Raw genomic sequence first — 14,645 nt, forward strand, 5'->3', positions numbered from 1 at the left:
CAAAACAATTCTAAATATTTTAATTAAAGGAAGTACACTGGTGTGATGACCTGAATGGTGAATTTTATCAAATCATATTGTTTATATATTATATTGTAATCATAATATGTGGTATTCTCACCTCCATCCTTGCAGTATTCAATGATGTAACCATCCAGGCCTCCAGCTCCAATCTTCTCTGGGGCAAGCCACTTCAGGCTGCATGTGGTGTCCGTCACATCATGTACTGTCAAGCGTGTTGGCTCGCTAGTTGGGGCTGTAAAAGAAAGAGAGTGTATCAGTAATTTGGTGGAACATAGGAACATAGGAAGCTAAAGGGAAACGCTAAGAAAGAGTGGAAAAATATGGCTTTGTGGAATTTACCAATAGGCATGAAGGGTTTGGAGTTGAGGCTCGGCTGAGACAAACCAATGCTGTTGACAGCGAACACCCTCATCTCATAGAAAATGCCTTCAATCATCCTCTTAGCCTCATATGTAGTGGACTCATATACATCAAAGTTGAGCTTTGTCCATCTGGAGGAGCCTTTCTTCTTCCTCTCCATGAGGTAACCTGGTATTGTGAGAATACAGTAACAATGCATAAAGATGGCCAGAATAATAATTCTCAGATTTAAAATTGAAGTAAAAAAAATCCAGTCCACCTTTGATTGGTGCACCACCATCAAATTTGGGCACGTCCCAGAGAATGGTAGCACAATCTTCACCCACTGTTTGGCATCTGATATTCTCAGGGGGATCAGGCACGTCTAAAACAAGATCACAATTACTTTTAATCCATGTCATAAAAGTGCAATCATCATCCCAGGGCAGTAGTTACTCTGAAGTTTACTTTAGGCCTGTTGATATTGTATAGTAAAACCTTCACTTGCCCACAATCTTCACAAACAGGACAGCCTTGTCCTCTCCCACAGGGTTGGTGACAATGATGGTGTAGTTGCCCTCATCATCCCTCTCTGCCCCCTCAATGATAAAGGAGCTGATCTCTTTTGTGGTTTCCACTCGTACGCGGCCTTCGCTCTCTGTGATTTGCTAACAAGCAGAACATTTTCTTTATGAAGCTGTCATGACTCAAAATTTGATTGATTGAGTCATGAGTACAAAACTATTTTACCCTCATGTGATTTGACAGAGGCTCCAGTGCTGTTGATGGAACCAGCACCAGCACTAAGACTAGCTGTGTTGGTGACGTATCACCAACACAGCTAGTCTCTGTACAACTACTCTACTCTACCCTGCCCTGATCTAATCTAATCTAATCTAATATACAGTTATATAAAATGTAATTAAATTATCATTGCAATATACTCAGTAATAATTAATCCAATGTGATAATGTAATAATATAAAAACAGTATATAATTATACTTCAGTACAACAATAATAACAGTTATTATATTATATTATGAACAAAGACACCAACAAAAAAACCAAATTCGAATTGTTCATGTAGCGTTGCTAAACATGAATATATATAGGTAACACTTTACTACAAGGGTACATTAAATAACATTTGTAAGCAGTTGTAAACAGTTACCAAATGTTAATGTTTAAACTAAACATCTAGTAATGTCAGTAATGTTATTCAGGTTAATTAAAGGGACACAGCGTAGTATTTATGGGTTTATATGACCCAAAATCCACTTTTTCATACATATTATGTGCTCCTGCATTGTCTAGTCGCTGTATAATAGTTTTTGTTTCATTTTCGTAGTGTTTCAAAAAGTCATGTAAAATAACATGGTCACGGGCCGCTGTTGCATTGCCACTGTTAGCAGCGAGACGCTATGTTTCTACTGCAGCCTGTAAGGACAAACGCGAGAGAACAAATCAAGCGTCGCTTTACTTAGCAGAAGTCCCGCCTCCACTGACGGAGCAGGAAGTCTGAGGTATAAACAGCTCTACCGCGGCCACGAAGAGCTGACCCTCGTCCTCGCCCTCTCCCCCTCCCTCTCGTTGTCTGTTCGCCCTCAGCAGCACCGGACGTATCTTGGCTCTGCAAATGTAAATACGTTCCCTGCTAACCCCATCTCGAAACGGCTATGTGAAATAACTATCATTACCAGTAATTGCGGTGAGAGTTTCTGTGAACATGCACCTAGCTCGCAATTAGCCATTAGAACGCTAACACAGTATGAAACAAAATATATCAATTAATTTCGCTATCTTACATGTCTAAGGCCAGTACTAATCCGATATACAAAAGACACACTTATACATCTGAATAAATACTAGAACCTCATCTGTTGACACGGAGAAAGACGACGAGGACGACATTTGACCGGCTTAGGATACCGTAGCGCTCAGGGAAGGGAGGGGGTGAGCAGAGGAGCAGTTCGTTGTTGTAAATTTCAGCCTCTCCTCTAGATGTCACTATAAACTACTTACTTCACCTTTAAGTTAATTATAGATTATTCAAGGGTTTACTGAAGAAGCTATTTCAATACTAAGTAGAATTAAGCAATAATTAACCATTGTTAACCTTGATTAATGCTCTTCTTGAGCATTATCTTAAAGTGAGTCATGTAAAGACTTCACAAAATAAGCATGATAAATAATACTTTTCCACTATATAGTACTGCCTCTGCTCAGCTGGACTCGACTCTACACAGTTTGGTTGTGTTTCCAATCCAACATCGTACCTCCTCAACACGGATCATCACAGCACGGCTGCATGAAACTGCCGCGACTTTGCTTTACACACAAACTAGTCACTTGTAAAGCAGTTACTGTCGATGTACTGAATCATTAGAATCAGTTAATTAGAAAAATATTTGTTCAGTATTTCCTCTATGACCGGACAACAGATTCCATCTGGCACAGTCACTGGACTGAAATACAATGGCAAGGTGTGCGATGCTGCTCCCTGATCACGATCTCAGGCTTTCAGCAGTGCTGTGGCTATAATACACTAGACTCCTCTGTTAAACGAAGAGATTTTAGACATTTCCGTGCTAAATGTTGTATTTTAACGCAAGTTTTCAGGATTGTTTAGTCGTTTTAACTGATCTACAGCTCGGCATTGTTTGGTTTGATTCTTGTGTCTCTTCCTGTGACACTATGACCAATCAGTGACTGGCAGTCTGATGACATCACACATCTCACAATATTGGCTCAGCTTGCTTGGAACCTTGCCTGAGCAAGTACAAAAAAAGTACCTGGTACCAGGTACTATCACTAATGGAAAAGTAAAATAATCGTGCCGAGTTAAGTCACCTAACAGTTATTACTGATATTAACAGCAGTCTGATAGACCTTGAATAAGAATGCATAACTTCAGCAACATAAATACATGTTTAGTTAAAAGATGAATTGTTAGTTAATGCTTCTAACATGATAGAAAGGTTTATTAATTACCAACATGGTTTTTTTTCAGTTATCATCATCTGATATACTGAACAGCATTCTTGTCACATTCTTACCTGATCTCCTTTAGACCAGACAACAGTGGGCGCCGGTTCTCCTGTGATCTCCACATCCAGACGCAGCTTGTTGCCCGCCACCACAATGATGGTATTTTGCGAGACCATGTTTCCTGTGGTGTCCAGGTGAATCTTTGGAGGATCTGGTTAATGTACAACATACAGAGAGACACATTAATATAGAGAATGTGCAAGGGCATTTATTACAACAACCTATGCACTATACACACTGTTCAAAAGTTTGTAATAATTTGTAAAATAAAAATGACTTAAGTCTGTACTGACCTTGTCTAGGCACATAGTCGATCTTGATTTCTGTTATGAGAGGGGAAAAAGGACAATATAATGCCGCATGCTGGTTATTAATGCATCAGCAATAACACATTTGTAATCACTCTCTCTTTCATACCCAAGAAGTTGAGTTTGGCAGAAAGTGACAGAGCATATCCATCAGGAACAAATGTGTAGTCTCCAGCATCTTCTGGCTTCACATCATTAATAACCAGCTTGTGAAACCTGAATCAAGCACCAACGACAATATGATGAGATACGATAAATAGATGTTGTTTCCGAACTTTTACAAACATCATGGTACCTTCCAATGTGACTCATTTTGTGACGGTCACTTGGCAGGACCTCCACTCCATCTTTGAACCACTTTCCTGTGACCTTTTCATCAGACACTTCACACTTGAACACAGCCTGGTCTGCCGCCTTCACTGTCAGATCAGCAATGTCCTGCAAGACCTCCAGTTCCTTCTCTGAATGGCACATTGGAAACCACAGGAGGAGCAGTTACAGGCAGGAAACAGTCAAGGGAGAAGGGTAATATTAACAGTCACAAGTTGCTTGTTTATAAAGGGTGTTGTTGAACCTTTGACACACACAGTGATCTGTCTTCTATTATCACCAGAATTATAACTGAATGAGATGATAGTTTTGAATGGTACCTTCCACCTCCAGCTCCCCTTTGGTATGCCCTCCATTTGTCCAGGCATGGTACATTCCAATGTCATCGAGTGTAGCCTCCTGAATAATAAGCGTGTGCTTTATTCCATCTTTCTTAAAGCGAAACTTGGAGTCCATGTCTTTGTGAAGCTCTATATCCTCAAAGAACCTGGAGATGAAATTAAAAAATGTATTTGAGTACCTGCAAACTGATATTCTCTTACTTTTTCTAATATCTTTATTCAAACTTGTAGTGTGTGCATAGGCACAGTGAATAATGGTTTGTGGTGACATATGCCCATAATACACAGAAATCACAGTAGAACAAGCAAAATCTTACAAACTTGAGCGTTGAATTATAGAACTATTAGCATTCAAAGCAATTCATCAAGTAGTAGGACTTTTAGTTTGATGGATATTATGATAATCACAGACACGGTTTTATTTTAGTATAAGAAGCTATATAATTTATATAATCTGAATAGTCACAATTTCAAAAATATAGGTACACAAAATGTCAGATAACAACAATCTAATTTCTTGATAAAAAAACATTGGTATGTTTATACATGATCGAACACCCCCATCAGACTAAGTTTCATCAGATCCAGATTACAAATATGGCAACAATTTAAATTTAAAATGGTTCAGTTGTTCACAAAACAATGTGAATTGTTTGTTGTGAAAATTATGAGTGAGGATGTGTTATAAACCTGTAGGGGTACGTATGGAAATCTCATCCAGTAAAACATACACATGATAAAAATTTTAAATTTGACTTGTGAATTAAAGTGAACATTTTAAAATGCTTAGCTCTTGAGATGAAACATGACAGATATTTACTTACCACATGACATGGGCTCCCTCCTCTGACACCTCAATCTCAAACTCCACTCTCTCTCCCACGACCACATGGTAGTCATCCATCAGCTTGGTGATGGTCACAGGGGGCTCTGCATAGACAGCACAATGTTCAAAATCAATGGAAAAAACACCATAAAGTTAAAAGTCTTTTTTCTGTTCAAAGAAGTTCAAAGAAAGAGAGACAGCACCTTTGACAAACACCTCTGTGAAACACTTGTCTTCACCAACCACACACTCATATGCAGCATCATCAGCCAGGGTCGTCTTATTGATGGTAAGGGTTCTGATGTTGCCAATTGCTTCCATGACATATCTTGATAAGTAAGAAACACAGTCAAATTCAAACCATAGTTAAGCAAACAGAGAGTTGGAAGTGCTGCACTCCAAATGATTTGATGAAACAGTGTATTGTAATGTGAGTATGACTGTAGGTATGTGCAGATGGGTGCGATTTGTAGGGGGGATGGGATTTCCTCTGGATTTCCTATCCCTATCTCTGCTAAATGAATTATCTCCGGTGGGGACAAGGACTTCTGCCTATCGACATCCATCCCAACATCAGTTAAGTTGCGATGGATGCAACTTAAGTGATGGTACATAAACTCTTAGAATCTAACGATCTTCAAACAGGGTCAATCAGAGTAGTATTACTGTTCAATACTGACAGACAGCGCATATGTTTATGAATGATTCTGTTTGGCAGTCCTGGCACCAGCTCAGTACAGAACAGGCACACTATCAAATACATCATTATTACAGTTATATTGTTCTTGCCAATAAAGATGTTATATTTAGGGATGCACTGAAAATTTGGTGGCCGAAAGACTTTTTTTCGAAAGACTTTTATCACCTAAACAAAAACCACCTAAATGTGGTTGGCGCTTGCAAAAAAATCTGCGGCCAGCACACGCCCGCTTAGTCTGTCCAAGATCATTTTGGAACACCAATAAAACGGTTCCAACAAGATGTGAGTACATGGTGTAACAGCACCTATTAAATGTTGGAAAGTCTCATTGTGCAAAAGCAAAACTTGACTGCATACAGCACAGATTATGAACTCCCCATGACATTCACTTCACACCACTAATTCACAAAACTAAGATCTACTCGGATCCCCTGCACTTCATGGCGACTGTACTCGATCCTCCTCATAAAGATCATTATTTGATGTGGGGATAAAGCTAGAGAAATGATCCAGGCTGTGTTGGATACGGAGAGCCCGCTTGGAGATGGAGGAGCGGCGAATGGCGCAGGGGCGGTGCGCAGGAAAAAAAGGCCAGCCTGTCTGCACCAGATGAGTGGCACACTATAATAATATAATAATATACTATAATTGCAATGCCCACATACCCTCTAAAAAAATCAAAGCTAAAGCCTGGTACGGGGGGTGTGGAATCAGAAAACTTGGCAGCCACTGTACTTCTCCGGTTCTTCTGCTTCTGCTGCTGCCAGGCTCCAGGGACGCTAAAGGTGTAGTTTTTTGGCTTTTTCAGCCATTTGCGAATACGCATTCTGAATGAAAATATAGCTGGAAGCTTAGTCTTGGAAAGAAGACACACTGACAACATAACGTAAGAAAAAAAAATAAAAATAAAAATACATCCCCCCTCTGGTTTTTTGACAAATTGCACCCTGTGTGGAGACAAATGTTAGCCTGGATGGACCCAGCGGAGTCGATGTGTTTGATTTCATGCTGCAGACACATCTGGCAAGGAGGCCATTTTGGACAACTTCAGAATCTCAGAAAAAAAGGGAACTCATCACAAACTACGGCGTGCTAGAGGTGGCCTTTGTATACATCCAATATGGCTGCCCCTGAAGAGCAGCTGTCTTTTCATTCAGCTGTTGCTTCCATTTTAAGTGACTTCACAGAGTTCCCCCTGGCATTACTGGATCGCTCCTAGAAAACTACATGCACATTTGTTGACACGTTTTCCGTTGCTCTCCATACGTCACTGGTCTCATTGGTTGCAGGTCAACCCAATTATGTATAGAAGCATTTTGATCAACGTCCATTGGTTATTCCTACACGTCTACAGTTAAAATAGTCCAAGAAAACATGCAATCAATGGCCTCTTCCTAGCATTACAACAGCACCTTCTTTCAAGTTACGGCCATGCATGAGGGAGGTGATTCAGTGCAGCTTGCAGCTCTAGTTTATTTCTGTTTTACAAGTTACCTCATCTATAATGAATATAAGGGGGAAAAGGATAAACCAATAAAAACTTGGTGGCAAAAAAAGAACAATTATTTGTGTCACATTTCCAAATAAAGAGGAACAACTCTTTGTCCCCGGAGAATATATGCATAGCTCTACATGGAGCACAAGAAGTCTTGGCAGTGCAACATGTTTAAATCCTCTTGGAGGCTTCTTATGACTGTGTTAAAAATAAAATGTGTTGATGGCAGCAACAGCGTATGACCTTCAGCACAGATAATTTTAACTTGATATTTTAAATCACCCTACGTTAGGTCCATCTTAGCCTGATGGTCAACCCAACACGACTGTCAAATTAAGCAAATACCCTCTGTGATGCTTAGCATGGTGGAAAATGATACTAAAATGAGCCTGTGTGAAATATTCTTGGGTGAGTGTGTGTACTTTGCTGAGGGTTTGATCTCCTGGCCATTCTTCAACCATGTGACTTGGACGTCAGGATCAATCACTTCACACCGCAAGACAATCTTCTTTCCCTTTTCCACAGAGTAGCAAGAATCCAGCCTCTTCAGGAAAGCTGTGGTGGCAAACAAAGAGAGAAATATATAATTCATCCATTTATTAACATCTATTTCTTGTTATTCTCTAAGTCAAGTTTTATGTTCTTTCCCCTTTGCCTGCTTTCCTCCCTGCTGTCCTTCCCTCACCTTACACAAACTCCATCCATCCATTGTGTCTTCCCACAGTTTGAATGAAAGCTCTCTTATGAATGAACAGTTTATCATCTCTTTGTGTTTTGCATGGTTAATTTTTAAAATGATGGGGCAAGAACCTGTACCATTCTCAATTGCCGCAAGAGTTGTGATTAAAAAAAAAGAAAGAAAAGACACAAGCTTTTACTTAACAAAGAGCAGAGGGCCAATATACTATTTTTCAATTGTAATCTATCTGCTCTGTACTATCACTTTACAGCATTGAGAAGTTAACAACCTACTTTATCAGTCACATCAATGGCTATATCAAAGAGTATTTCATTTATTGTATTTCATGAAGTGGTATTGTTAAATTGTCATGTTCTGTGCCTCTTTCTGTATTTTCTGACTTTTGTTATGTTGATCTATTGGCATTCACCTACTCACACACATCCACTGAGTAAAACACGCCCATAGAAAGACACACTTGATTTATAAAGCGCCTCTAAATGAGACACTTATTCCATTGCACATCTGTCATACATGGTAAATGGTGTATGACAGTATGATAAACTTTCTAATCTTAATGACCACTCAAAAGTGCTTTACACTATAGTTCTGCCATTCACCCATTCACACAAGCAGTTCGTTGTTGTAAATTTCAGCCTCTCCTCTAGATGTCACTATAAACTACTTACTTCACCTTTAATGAAGTGAGGAACCAAGGTTAGAACCTGACCTTCTCTTTGAAGGATTCACCGCTCTGGGTGACTATGGTTGAGTGATAGAGGGAATTGTCTTTCAATTGGAAGGGTTTGATTCCTAAATTGGCACTGTATAATTGTGTGAGTGAACTAGTATACTGCAGCTTTGAGTGGTCATCGAGACTAGAAAAGTGCTATATCAATACAGACCATTCACTACTGAGCTGCAGCCAACCCTAGGCATTGTCTATAATTTAAATTTGAATTTGAATCATATGACTGTTATTTATAATGTTGCTCCATCAGTAATGGGCAGGAGCTGCCTAATTAGACTCTCCATGGTGAACCAACTTACCCTCACAATGCTTGGGCTGAACATTCATCTTTTTCAGACGCTTCAGCATGCCCCTCAGGTCAGTGATTCCATACTTAAAGGCAATCTTTTCATACTCGCTTGGATGGGCACTCTTCAGCAATTCCCACACATCTATTTCTGGTTCTTCTTTTCCTGGTCTCTTCCTATCAGTCAAGGAAAAGTGATGTGTTTGTGACAAGAGCTTGAGACATGATGGTATCAGTCACACGGTGTGCTTCATAATCATCAAACCGAATCAACAAAAGACGCTTACTTCTTCGCGGCTTTTAGCAGTGCACTGAAATCCAGATCACCATCATCCTCTCCACCATCCCTGAGTATATAGGAACACAACTGTGACCAACATTCACTCAACAGCACTGTCATGTATGTGCTGAAAGACACATGTACACACACTGGAGGTCATTATAAATAGTTGACATATGCAGTCTTGCTATGTGTATTTGCAGAATTGCACATAGACTGAGTCCAAATCCACTTACGCCCTCTTGAAAGCAGACAAAATATCCGCCTGCTGTTCCGTCTGTGCAGCTGTTAACGAGAGTTGAAGAGAAGGCAGATTATGTCTGAATCAAATAAAAACATTAGCATGTATGGAACCTGTTACAGGCTCAGCAGAGATGTTTCACTCACACTCAACAGTGATCTCAAAGGTGGAGCTGTCACACTTGTCTTTTGCAGTCACCTCACACCTGTAGCCTCCAGCATCTCCAGGGACCACTTTAACGATCTTCATCTCATAAGTATAGATCTTGTGGGAGAAATATTACCGAATCACATCTTAATTCTGGCAGACAGAAGAGATTCATATGCGATGCATAAAAGACACAGCGGCATGCACACACCTTGGTATTTCTGTCATAGGTTTCTTTGAACTGCATATGTTTCCCGGCTTTGCTGCCAAGATCCAGCCACTTTCCCTTCAGCCATTTCATGGTGGGTTTTCTTGCTAGGGTGGTAGAGTCAACCTTGGCTATGAAGGTGATGTCAGATCCTGCCATCCAAAGTAAAAATACAATTAAATGAAATAACCATAACTGTTTCCTGCATGTCTTGACATTTCTTCATCATCCATTTGCGTTACAAACCTGTAACAGCAACTACATCTGCGGGAGGTTTCTCGACGAAGAGCCCGGTGAGCTCAGTCATACCAGGCTCTGAAAAGAAAGAGAACATTGTAAATATGATGTAAATTGTGATGGACTGAAACAAAAGATATAAATGTACAATGGTATGCAAAAGTTTGGGCACCCCTGTCAATTGTATGTGTGTATATATATATATATATATCCATGACAGCATCCAAAAAAACTGAAACTGAACTTCTTGTGAGTAAAAACACAAAAAAGCAAATTCTTAAAAAGAAAAAACCCAGAAAATAAACAAAAAAACCAACACACACTTGTAACAAATTAATTACAAGTTTACTATTACTCTATAACTAACAGCATTTGGCCAAGGAAGTGTCACAAATTATCGACTATTGAAAACATGCACAACATATATACAACAGTATATACAAGTATAATTAGAAGTTAGAAGAGCCAGGATGTTCCACAAAACAAACACAAAACAACAAACGCACACACACTTTTCCTCCAATATCAAAAATGTAAGAAACAAAATAGGACTCGACGTTAAGTCGTATTATTTATTGCTAGTTATTTTATGTATTTCTCTAAACAAGTCCAATCAATATATGAATCAATCACAGTGTTCCAACTGCATTCATTTAATAGCTTTGCACCAGTGGTAGATTATTCAGCACTGTTGCGTAAAAAATGTTCAAACAATCATAAATAATTTGAATGCGCGACTAGAGTTAACTTACGCAAATGAACACCAAAAGCTGCATATCAAAATAACAAATATAATAATCTCTGTAAGCACTAAGACATTTAAAACTACTGTATTTTGGAATAAAATTCAATAAGAAGTTAACCACAATATATATGTATATATATATATATATATATATATACATATATATATGATTCAATGCTGAAAAAAAAACAGTAAATATTATACCACTCACCCCAAACCCACTCAAGAAATATGGCATCTCCATTAAACACAGTGTATGAACATACAGCAACACATTGGATTCATACATGCGCATTTCATTAAGTCAAAATTTATCTATTTCATTGTTTAATACACTGCACAGTGAAATGCAATCACAACACAAATTAAAGAAAATAACATTAAATAAGCTCATTAATACACTTGAATCACCAAACTTGGGAAACATTATTATTTGAAATGACCTTAAATACTCCTGATGGACTGATTTTAAAAGGCTGCTCCTCAAAAAGGAAGCAGTGACTTCACCACAGACCATGTGCACACGCAGTCATCTGAACAAGTCAGTGAAGTGTGACTTAAAGGATAATTTTGTGTATTATTTTTTTTGTCATTTATGTATCAATGTGTATGTTTGTTGCATATACATTTCAGGGTGTATTCATCTGCAGTCATTTTGCACAGTTTGCTGTTCTAACATTACAAATGTTTCCATGAAAGGATTTTCTTTCATGAAATTGGCAGTAACTTGCTCCTAACATTCACAAGCAAGGGCCTCCAAACGATGTGACGCTGGCTATGTGATGATACCCCACACACTATTCACACATGGGGATGGATTTCAACAGCTTTGGTGTGACGAACACTCCCCACACAGAAATATCCATTCTTAGGGCGGAGTCATACCCTATACCAAAGAGGTCTGCTTGAGCAGTGGTTAATTTTATGTGTGTATATATATATATACAGTTATAGTTTATATATATATATATATATATATGTATAGTTTACCAAACTCACAAATGTGACAAAAGGTGACAAATGTTTAAACACATATTTAAACACATTTGTAGTCTTTGGTTTTCAACCCGGTATGAGACGTTAGCTCTTTTATAGTTTTATATGACTTGTTTTTTATGTTGTTTTTACACCTTGTACTGTATATTACTGTTTATTGTCTGTATGTTTTTGTTGTTTGTTCTTAGGTCTTAGGATTCTATATTGTATTTGTTTTATTTATAGCACCTTTTTTTTTAAAGTGACATGCATGTAAACATACTAAGAGAAACAAGCCTCTCAAACACTTGCATCACACTTCTAGCGATGGAGAGAGAAAGACTACAAAGCCACAGCTCCGGTGTTTATAAAGGTGGGAGGAGTCTGGGACAATAAACCTCACAGGGGTTGAACAAGGGGGTGAGGATAACGTGCACCAGTGATGCAAGTGTGGACTAAGCCAATGGAAACATTTGAATGGTGTTTGACCAGAGAGGCAGAAGATAGGCCAATTTTTATTTATGTATAATTTCAATATTTAACACTAAACTGAACATGTGCACCTGGATCAGTAAACAACATTTATACTGGATACCGATTTATATGTGGAAAACAATTGGTTTAGGCGCAACATCCACATCTACACTGGCCTTAAAATTAAGTAACCATTTTGGAAACCCCAGGCTTCTCAACATGTGATTATGTGAAATGCACACAAGATAAGGGACCACTAAGTTGCCACAAAACCCTTTGATTATCAGCTCAGCCAGGTGCCTTATCCCATGTTGGACAGGGGAAATATATAGAGTTCCTTTTCAGGCACAGTAGGTTAAACATAGCTCCAGAACTTCAGAACATAATATGAGCTTTCAGCTCCCTGAAGCTTTGGCTCGACCTGAACCCTCATTATCCATCCATCTACTCCCAGTCAGTTCAAATCAAGCAAATTACTCAGGGACTTGTACCTCTGAAAAATCATGGCAGCATCACTGAAACATGAATAAAAACTCATAAATTTCGCTTGATTTGTGTTTCAGCAACTCTGATGAACTTCAGCGATGGCTGTGATACCCAAACCAAAATGAAATTAGATCATCAACAGGCCTTTAGGGTTGGATCATACTTTCCACGTCCACATGTCTGCAGAGTTTCACTCTGGACTGTGTAATGAAAATGTCATCATCCGCCAATGTCCATCACAAAGAGACCCTTTTGCGAATGAATGGTAACATCTTGCACACTGCACGCCTAAAAGACACGACAAAGACGATAGATGCACCCACAGAGCTGCATCTTAAAGAATACAAGGACAAACACATACAGTAAGAAAGCAAGTAAGCAAACTCCTGGTGAGGTGACACTTCTGGAATGGAATGTGAGATCAAGTGCACATGCATGAATCGCTCAAGTGTCTCTGAATAGTGAACTGAATGGAGTGTGGGGGCATCAAGTTTGATGTTCCTGGTAAGAACTCGACCAAGATATGATCTGAGCTATGGATATCTTGAGCTGTCTTTGCAGGTTCCTATCACATCGTACTGTTAATAGGAGAAGCAGCTATAAAAGTGTCATCACATCAGGTGACAGTGTCACAGCTGCCATTGTTAAACATGACCTGCAGCTGTGTTTCTACTGCCATGGGGACAGAAAAGCAAAAAGAGAGCTGGTATCTTAGTTCACAGATGGAAGGGACAGCATTTTTCACACGGAGAAACAAATCCTGACAGAATTCCTTAGACCACAGGGAAGTAAGTGAGTTGTTGGCTAGCATTAACACATACCAGTGTTAATAGACCAAGTGAATGAGCCAATAGCATCACACACTGAACTAAAGCCCCTTCTCCACCTATGATCTCAACTTGCCTTGCCTTAAAGTTTAGGTTGTGTTTCCATTACAATATAGTACCTCTTCAACTTGACTTTGTTGAATCATTAGAATCAGTTAAAGGTACAATATGTAGTATTTATGGGTTTATATAACCCAAAATCCACTTTTTTATACATATTATGTGCTCCTGCATTGTCTAGTCACTGTATAATAGTTTTTGTTTCATTTTCGTAGTGTTTCAAAAAGTCATGTTAAATAACATGACCGCGGACCGCGGTTGCATAGCCACTGTTAGCAGCGAGACGCCATGTTTCTACCGGAGCCTATAAGGACAAACGCGAGAGAACAAAACAAGCGTCTCTTTACTTGTAGCGGAAGTCCCGCCTCCTCTCTCTCCGCTTCGTCTGCTACGGCCGCGGTAGCTCGCCCTCTCCCTCACCTCACGAACCTCATCTGCTGACACGGAGAAAGACGACGAGGACGACATTTGACCAGCTGCGGATACCGTAGCGCTCAGGGAAGGGAGGGGGTGAGCAGAGCAGCAGGTCTTTGTTGTAAATTTCAGCCTCTCCTCTAGATGGCACTATAAACTACTTATTTCTCCTTTAATTAAAAAAAATAACTTTTCCGTATTTCCTCCATGACCAGAGCACTCCATCTGACACAGTCACTGGACTGAAATACAGCGGGAGGATTTGTGATGATTTACGCCAGTCACGATCAGCAGTGCTGATGTGAAATATACCAAACTCCTCTGTTAAATATTGAGATTTTAGACATTTCTCTGGTAATTGAGGGAGGTAAACTGTTAAGTCGTTTTAACTGATCTACAGTCCAGTATTGTTCCGCTTGATTC

At 39.2% G+C, this 14,645-nt stretch overlaps 1 protein-coding gene across 3 annotated transcripts in view; it reads right to left on the reverse strand.

Annotated features, from left to right (window-relative positions):
• The window catches only part of LOC310939183 (myosin-binding protein C, fast-type-like), a 29,662-nt gene that overhangs the window by 6,909 nt on the left and 8,108 nt on the right, over positions 1–14,645 (reverse strand). For all 3 annotated transcript variants that reach the window (XM_083903862.1, XM_083903861.1, XM_083903860.1), the window contains 18 exons: positions 10,251–10,319; positions 10,008–10,156; positions 9,796–9,913; positions 9,645–9,693; positions 9,416–9,475; positions 9,142–9,305; positions 7,835–7,967; positions 5,421–5,545; positions 5,216–5,321; positions 4,371–4,537; positions 4,016–4,181; positions 3,830–3,936; positions 3,706–3,735; positions 3,421–3,563; positions 872–1,031; positions 644–748; positions 364–552; positions 122–256 (listed from right to left, as the gene is read on the reverse strand). In XM_083903862.1, coding sequence (XP_083759988.1) covers positions 122–256; positions 364–552; positions 644–748; positions 872–1,031; positions 3,421–3,563; positions 3,706–3,735; positions 3,830–3,936; positions 4,016–4,181; positions 4,371–4,537; positions 5,216–5,321; positions 5,421–5,545; positions 7,835–7,967; positions 9,142–9,305; positions 9,416–9,475; positions 9,645–9,693; positions 9,796–9,913; positions 10,008–10,156; positions 10,251–10,319 — 2,175 coding nt within the window. The remainder of the gene's footprint in view (positions 1–121; positions 257–363; positions 553–643; positions 749–871; positions 1,032–3,420; positions 3,564–3,705; positions 3,736–3,829; positions 3,937–4,015; positions 4,182–4,370; positions 4,538–5,215; positions 5,322–5,420; positions 5,546–7,834; positions 7,968–9,141; positions 9,306–9,415; positions 9,476–9,644; positions 9,694–9,795; positions 9,914–10,007; positions 10,157–10,250; positions 10,320–14,645) is intronic.

The sequence above is a fragment of the Microchirus variegatus genome (assembly GCF_963457635.1).
Source record: "Microchirus variegatus genome assembly, chromosome: 17".
NCBI lineage: Eukaryota > Metazoa > Chordata > Actinopteri > Pleuronectiformes > Soleidae > Microchirus > Microchirus variegatus.